The 8,247-nt window shown below is 41.6% G+C and overlaps 1 protein-coding gene across 1 annotated transcript in view; it reads left to right on the plus strand.

The window, feature by feature from the left end:
* mast3a (microtubule associated serine/threonine kinase 3a) overlaps positions 1-7,977 on the plus strand; it is a 45,598-nt gene extending 37,621 nt beyond the window's left edge. Inside the window, exons 23-27 of the mRNA XM_056293741.1 lie at positions 764-987; positions 2,742-2,864; positions 2,997-3,133; positions 3,649-3,830; positions 4,456-7,977. Coding sequence (XP_056149716.1) covers positions 764-987; positions 2,742-2,864; positions 2,997-3,133; positions 3,649-3,830; positions 4,456-5,321 — 1,532 coding nt within the window. The 3' untranslated portion in view covers positions 5,322-7,977. The remainder of the gene's footprint in view (positions 1-763; positions 988-2,741; positions 2,865-2,996; positions 3,134-3,648; positions 3,831-4,455) is intronic.
* The last annotated feature ends 270 nt before the right edge of the window (positions 7,978-8,247 follow it).

Genomic DNA, 8,247 nt, shown 5'->3' on the forward strand with positions numbered 1-8,247 from the left:
GGGCTACTGCTGTGGACAGTGAGAAATGTGGTCTAATGTCATAAGGATTCTCCACTTACTTCGGTTATGTTTAGTTTGATTCTCTATTGTTTAAATATTTTACTTCAATTTAAAATGCGCGAGGGATAAGGTTCAGGTTCAGGCATCACAATGAAAGGACATGCTAAGAACTTTGATTTGCGTTTGAGTTACTTTCACAACAAATCATTAGAGCCTAGCAGTCAATTAAATCATATTCATTGTCTGTATTAATTCAGACTTTAATAATTCCCTTTTCAGAGTTTATAAATAGTTCAACGGTTCTCATAAACTGTTCAATGCACAATCCAGTGAGTCAGCCCATCCCCTGGCTCTTCTTCTCAGTCTAAAACACACACACACACATACACATACAAACGTGCGCGCGCACACAAGCTGAGAGGTCAGTATGAATAGGTGTTTCTTACTGCCCCGATGAAGCATTCCTAAACCTTATCTGCCCCCAAACTAAAGGCCACACCAATCCCTACCTCCCACAGAATGATATCAATTTTTCCAATCATTGTTGACTGTATTATCCAGATGCTTACAATGGAGACAAAAGAAAACTTGAACATGAAAGGAATCAACATGAAAATTAGCTGTACAGATCTTTTTCAGAACCGTAATACTAAGTACATGTTACTATAACATTGTGAATACATACAATACAGATTTTTTTTCTCTTTTGAACAGTAATCAACCAATAACATTTTCTCCAATTATCTTCATCCTCACCATCCAGACGACTCAGCAGGTCCCCCTACAAGCCCCAAGTCGTCCCTGTCTCTTTCCTCCAATCCCTCATCCAGAGACTCATCGCCCAGCCGTGACCTCTCCCTCAGCATCAGCTGCCTCAGGCCCCCCGTGGTCATCCACAGCTCTGGGAAGAGGTTTGGTTTCGCCTTGCGAGCTATCAGAGTCTACATGGGAGACAGTGACGTCTACACTGTGCATCACATGGTCTGGGTAAGTGTCCCAGTCTCGGGTGTAGGTAGTTGGTGATGTATTACCTCCGTATATAGATCATCTCCAATGTTACCGCTACATGCATCTCTATAGTGCTGTATGGTAATCAGCCAAGTCAAATGTGCATAATGGATTGATGCTCTGGGTAAATCTGAGTAAGGTTATACATTGTTGTGTATGGATCTGAGTGAAATTTTTAATCTCTAATGCTTCAAATGGATAATTGGTTCAGTTAAACTTTTTTTTTAATTCTTTATTTTTCACAGCAGTATATATTACAAAATGTATGTCAAAACAATAACAGTTGGGGACTGGGGTTCGCGCCCCGGTCTCGTCAGATCCGACTATGGCCGGACTCGATGAAGCAGCAATCATTGGCAACGCTGTCTTCGGGAGGGGGGCGGAGTCGGCTTGTGTTCGTCACGTGAATGCGTCTCTGTTTGTGTCGGAAAAACAGTGGTTCGGCTTGGATTCGCCTTGTCACGAAAGTGGGGAGGCGCTTTCCTTCGAGACTGCCGGCCGGAGAGATGCAGTTGGCGAACGCATGCAATACGAGGGTGGGTGTTTGAATTAAAATAGGGATCAATTGGCCACTAAATTGGGAGAAAAAAGGGGAAAATCAGAAATAAATTAAAAAAAAAAAAAAAAAACAATAACAGTTTCATTTTCCTCTGCCGTTCAGGGTTTTTTTTAAACTTACAAGAGAAAGTAAAAAGCAAACAAACAAAAAAAAACTATATATATATATATATATATATATATATATATATATATATATAAAGGCACACTGTAAGAACTTTATACAGTTTGGGAGAGGTAACGTGTGTACATAAGACTCTATACAGGAGAGAGGTGGTATAAGGATTCCCAGTTTGTGGTAGGGAGAGTGTGAAGGTTCCCAATGCGTGGTAGGGAGGGTAGAGAGAGAGAGAGAGGGTGTATTAAAATCTAATTAATTCAATATCTCCACAAAATCTGGCCTTAAGGGCCTCACATATCTGACCTACTTGGTCCAGAATTTAACAAACTTCTTTTTCTGAAGACGGAGGGAAAAAGTAATCTTTTCCATAACATAAATGTCATTTACTATATCTAGCCACTCCTGTATTGTGGGGGGTTCAGGAACTAACCAATGCCTTGTGAGTGCTTTTTTTTACCAGCACATGTGAAAACACCAAATAAATATTCATCCGGCCGTCCTGCCTGGAAATCGGCATTTCCTAAGAATATTGTGGAAAATTGCAAGGGCAGATCGTTATTAAGTATGCTTTTCAATGCTTTGTGAAGCTCTGCCCCAGAAAGGTTTTGTCATTGGGCACTCCCAGAATATGTGCCAGCGGTTGGCTTCCTGAAGTCCACACTGTCTCCTCCAACATTTGATGCCCCCCCTATCAATATGTGCTTTCTGTTTTGGTGTAATAAAAAATCGAGTAAAACACTTCCACCCAAACTCCCGCCATATGTGGGAGTTTTGTATTTCCAATGGAATTTACATACATCAAGCCAATCCTCATTTGATATTGTAAAGTTACCTTCTTTTTCCCTATTTTCTTTAATGTATTCTGTAGAGTGGGATTTTTTTTGTCATAAGGCCTTTATAAAATCTCGAGACAACACCCCTATTTGAGTCTCATTTAAACATTTTTAGCAATAACAATGAACTGTGACCAGTGCCCCTGGATGTAGAGACTCGCCTGTCCAATAAATCTGACTTCGAACTCACTGATGTTTCGCATGTGTGTTTGTATCCACAGTGTGTTGAGGAAGGAAGTCCAGCACACGAGGCAGGGTTAAAGGCTGGCGATCTTATCACTCACATCAATGGGGAGTCTGTCCAGGGTCTGGTCCACACCGAGGTGGTGGAGCTCCTGCTCAAAGTAAGGAGGCTTAGAATAGTGTTAAGAGTCTCCGTTTATTCCACTTAGTCTCAAAGTAGATTAATGATTAGTGTCAGACACTGCAGATTTGTTAAAATTGATGTTTTTCTTTGGACAAAAAAACAAAAACAGAGTGGCAGCAGGGTGACCCTACAGACAACTGCGCTGGAGAACACCTCCATCAAGGTGGGGCCTGCCAGGAAGACTAGCTACAAGGCCAAGATGGCCCGACGCAGCAAGAAGAGTAAGAAGAAAGACGGGCAGGAGAGGTAAAGGAGGAGAGGGATCAAGTGTTGGCTTCAGCTTTCCTGTTTGATATTTGCAATTCCTCTTAAGGAATGTTCACTCTAAAGGTTCACAAAATGGTCTTAAGATGGTTTACAGGTAATTTTTAATACAGGTCTTTAATCAGTTTCAGACACTTTTCCATCTGTTTCGCATTTTACCTGGTACACCTTTTTCAATACTTTCCCCTAAACACTTAAATGGTGAGGGTACAACAAATTGTACCATTCCATAACTTGCCTTTAAATGGTCTCCGTCTCTAAAAGAAGAAAAACAGAAAATTATGCTTTGCTAAAGGTCATTTGAAGTAAAAGCTATATAATATACTACATAGATCTACATATTTGAAACTTTTCTCTTTATTGCCTTTGGGCTTTGGGTAGGTAAGAGATCATCTTGATGCTAGCAGGGTCATGGGTAAGTTTTTAGCCAACAACAGGTCATGTTAGACGTGTCAAACAAAAATTCTTATTGAACCCCCCTCCTCTTTGTCCAACAGGCGACGTAGCATTTTGAAGAAGCTTTCCAAGCACACACCACCTCCGCCCATGCAGAGCAGTCGTAGCTTCTCCTCAGGTTTCCACCAGTCCTCCAGTGACAGCCTCTCTGGCTCCCCCACGCAGAGCCTGTCTCCCGGGCCCTCCACGCCCTGCCGCTCCCCTGCACCCGACCACTCCGGAGGTGAGTGACAGGCAGTGAGGTGCTGCCCTGCCCCCAGCAGTGCTGCTGTTGTTCTTCTGTGTTGTTGTGCACGTGAGTGTACGATGTGTACACTCACAGTATGCACACATCAGCAAACGCATGTGGGTTTGTTGTGTGGGATAGAGGAAAAAAATGTTGGATGCGACCAGAATCACAGAAAACGTCAGAAAAACTAAAAAGAGAATGTCAATTTTGCTTTTGTTTTTATTATTGTCGTTGATTGCACAAACTTTCTGACAGTAAAAATAAAGACAAAAATCTGAATGAATCTGAGACATGAGAAAACTGAAAATGGAGAAGAATTTGGAGAAAAAGTTTCATTGGGCCTATTTCACTGACACACGAGATAACATTGCAGAAAGTTGAGCAAACCACCAAATTGTACCATTATGAGATGTTTTTCAAGTGATGATTGTTTTATAATGCAAAATCTTACATAATAGATATGGGTTGCAGTCCCAAGAAATTGACTGAACAATTTTTTTTTTTAAACAGGACACTGTTTTGATAACTTTAAATTCTACTGTCCTCTACTGTGTAATGAAAACTCTGGAAGTACTGTTCATCCACCACATACTTTTTTTTTTCTGTCCCGCTCCTTTAGATTCAAGCTCCTCCCCTTGCTCCAGTTCCCCCAACTCCCCCGTGCCACAGGCCCGTCCCAGTTCCCTCCATGTCCTGGGTCGATACACCAAGGCCGGCCGCTGCAAGTCCACCAGCAGCATACCCCCATCCCCACTAGCTTGCATCCCACCTCCCCAGCCTCTCTCTCCCCAGTGCTCTCCGTCCTGTCTGCCCAGTCACCCAAAGACCCTGCAAGGTTTCCATGTAAAGACACTTTCTCCTCCCACCATCGCCCGCCATTCAGTCCGCCCCCGCAGTGCAGAGCCGCCGCGCTCACCGCTCCTCAAAAGGGTCCAGTCGGCGGAGAAGTTGTCTGCTGAGAAGCTGTCGGGCGGCTACCACAGTGACAAGAAGGCGTACGCCGCCCGGAGGCACACCATGGAGGTGCCTCTGTCTGAGGGGGAGGGCCCCGAGGATTTGGAGGGGGACACGGCCACAGGGTTCATCTGTGTCGGGGAACATGGCCGTCAGGGGTTGTACATAGGGGGGCAGAGGTGCCAGCGAGAGCCAGTTGTCAGTGGTAATGACCACCACCGCAGCACCCCGTCCCCGCAGCACCGTAGCAGTAACCGGCTCTCCAAAGAAGTGGTTGTGATGCGCAAGCTGGCCCTGACAGAGCGAAGGGATTCCTTCAAGAAACAGGAGGCTGTACAGGAAGTGTGCTTCGATGACCAGGAAGAGAAAGAGGCAACTCCGAGCCCCACAATTCCTGTCAGGCTGCCCAAAGCGTTCAAGGCCTCCTGGGTTAACTCGGCCCAGTCAGAATCCAGTCTGGAACTGGAAGGAAAAGGGTCACAGCGTACAGCAAAGCAGTTGCCCAAACCAAAAGAGAAAGAGGGGTTTTAGGGTTGTTTTTCGTTTTTTTTTTTTTTTTTTTTTTCCCCGCTTTTGACAGGGTTATTGGGGCCAAGGTAAGGTCTCACTCAGAAAAGAGACTCAAACTGATGAGGTCAATAATTTTGACTTACTACTGTATTTTTAAGTAGACAGCCTTGCGTGTGTGTCCAGACAGCTGTGACCAAACCCAGCCCCATTGCAAGAAACAACTAGAAAAAGGAGAGAAAAGCATAAATAAATGTTTTTCATTAACATATGCATCCTATAATACTGTTAACAGAGTAATAACTGACAAGCCTCGCTTACTCCCTGGTTGCTTGTCCTCTTTTGGTTCTCAGATCACTGTGGCACCTGTAACTGATGTATTTTGTAAATATTTTGTTTCGAATAAAGACACATATTTATGACTTTTTTATGCTCATTCAAATTGTTTTTGGTCAATGGAAATGCCTTGATGCTTCAGCTACTCTTAATTTCAGGAATTACATCAAATTTATACAGCCGCTGTAGTGTTTCATGGTTTTATGGGGAATTGTTTCATTAATTGGCTGCTGGGTTTCATGTGCAAATTGGACCTCTTAAGCAGGGTTGCAATGGTTGGTATTCATCATGTATCGTACTGTAGAATTTCAGATGGCTATCTGGGCTGCCTCTCACAACAATTACACATTATAATACACATATTGTGGTAGTAACCATTTGCACTGTCAGTCATTCTGATTCTAAACCTGTATACTTCTTTGACAAAACATTTTAGGTTGTAATTTTATTACAAACTGATAAATAGATCCAACCCTTAATGCCTTTTAAGTCTTGCTTTGGCACAAACCCATAGGAACCATTTAAAAACAGGTACTGTAGTTGTATTTGAAACAACAAGCTTCATAAATGGGCACCACCATTATGTGCCGTCTGTTGCATTGTTAGGTGTCAGTGTCGTCTCTCATTGGGTCTTTCTTTTTTACCAGTAACTCGAATCATAAAATGATCAACAGTGTGCACACAGGTGTGGAGATAAAGCTTTCAGACTACCTTTGGAAACACAACTATTGTCTGTTTCCTGTAACACCTAATGATCTACCTGCTTGTTTAGTCAAGTCTCCCTTGTTCTCCTTACAGTTTTAATCTTGCCAGATTGTTTGCACAAATTTTATAAGCCTCGTAACCCAGTCACAGCATCTATACTTCAGGACATTTGACACAGTGGGATTAAAAAGTTGTAGTGTATGCAGGAAACAAACTGACCCATTGTTTTTGTTTTGTTGTGTTTGGGGAAAATGTGTAAAATGAATGAATGTTTACATTTTAGTGCAAGATATGTGTACATGTGTGGATTTGTCACGATTTTTTGTTAAATTATTGTAAAAAAAAAAGAAAAAGAAAGAATGGCAGGGAATGGGAGAATCTCACCAGAAGCCCCTGATAAATAGATGAAGGAACCAGTAGAATTAGCCTCTTTTTGTATATTTTGATATGAAACCATCCCGTTGCAGTACTAAAATGCCTATGCTGTTGAAGTATATTGTATAAATGTAGTTGGACCTTATAACAGCTGTTGGTGGTGTTTTTAAGTGACCTTGTGAGAGTAGATCATTTTTATACCCTCGTGGGCTCGTTGATATAATGTCACTTGTTGGTGTCATGTGGAGCGAGCTTAAGCTCCTTTCCTGATGTCGACCTTGAAAAAAGAGCGCATGCTTTACATTCTAATGTGATATTCCCACAAAGCGAAACCTATTAGGGGAAGTATTTGAAGTTCTCGTTTGAAAATCTGGTGTTTGCTATTGAAGCAATGAGTCGACCTTTAGAGAAGAGTTATGAACATATGAAAACTGGTCGTGAACCGTGTATTGTTTTGTTTTTCTCCCTTTCGATATGGCTTTCATTATTGTGCGCTTCTTCACTGATTTTTTTTTTCCTCTAAAAGTATAAATACTTCCACTCCGTTATGTCACAGTTGTTGTTATAGTAGAAGAAAAGTGTCCCACATCCTTGTGATGTGTAGGAAAATGTGTTTGGGTTTTTTGGAAGGGTTAAGGTAATTGACACCGGGAATTCAGACAGGCAGTTTAGCACATACTAAAACTAACACTTGAAGGGTGGTTATGGATTGTGAATGAGTAGAGTTTAGAGGTTAGCAATTTCTTCTCTCATCACTTTGTGAAGGAAGTATAAACAGTACTTTTATGGGGATTTGTCTCCAGATGTGAAGTTTTTTTGTTTTGTTTTTTGCACCTCTTCCAGATATGACAGTGAGCCTAGCCCTATTTGGTTAAATCGAAGGTTTGCATTTTGTATTTCACCTCATCATAAGTCAAAGAAATCTCACCTGCAGACTGGTTTGACAGCACACAACGAAAGAACACATTTAATTCACCAGAGAACAGTTTAACAAACTCTTCTTGACAATTTTTGCCACCATACAATTAAAGGAGCAGTTTTCAAAGTATCGCTATGTAGTTATCCTTCATATAATTTCCTGTATTTTCCTTTATGTTTAAAGATGATTTGTTTTATTTTTATGGTTGCTCAATGCTCCAAAATGACAAAATTGGTCTGAATTTCCTACTTGTGGGTTTCTGGTGCAGACAAGTGTGACAGTTGTTGGTTTTTTTTGTTTTTGTTTTTAATGTCTTAACAGTGCTTGAAATAAATGAGTGATGGCGGACTATGAAGTGTAATGTGGATTGTTGCCTTATATTCCCCACATAACAGTCTGAGCTGTGACAGTTGGGGGCATTTTCATATCACATACAATTGTCATCCCTCAGTGGTTGTGGTAGTAATTGAGAAGGGGCTACTATCCATATCATTGGCTGATGAGGCTTCGTGGTAAGTATGTTTCACATACTCAGCAACTATGCACATACCCTAAAATTCTGTGGATTTTGCAGCAAGAAGAATATTATACATAGGCCTTATTATAAAAAAAAAA

This window comes from Lampris incognitus, chromosome 14, assembly GCF_029633865.1.
Source record: "Lampris incognitus isolate fLamInc1 chromosome 14, fLamInc1.hap2, whole genome shotgun sequence".
NCBI classification, from domain to species: Eukaryota; Metazoa; Chordata; class Actinopteri; order Lampriformes; family Lampridae; genus Lampris; species Lampris incognitus.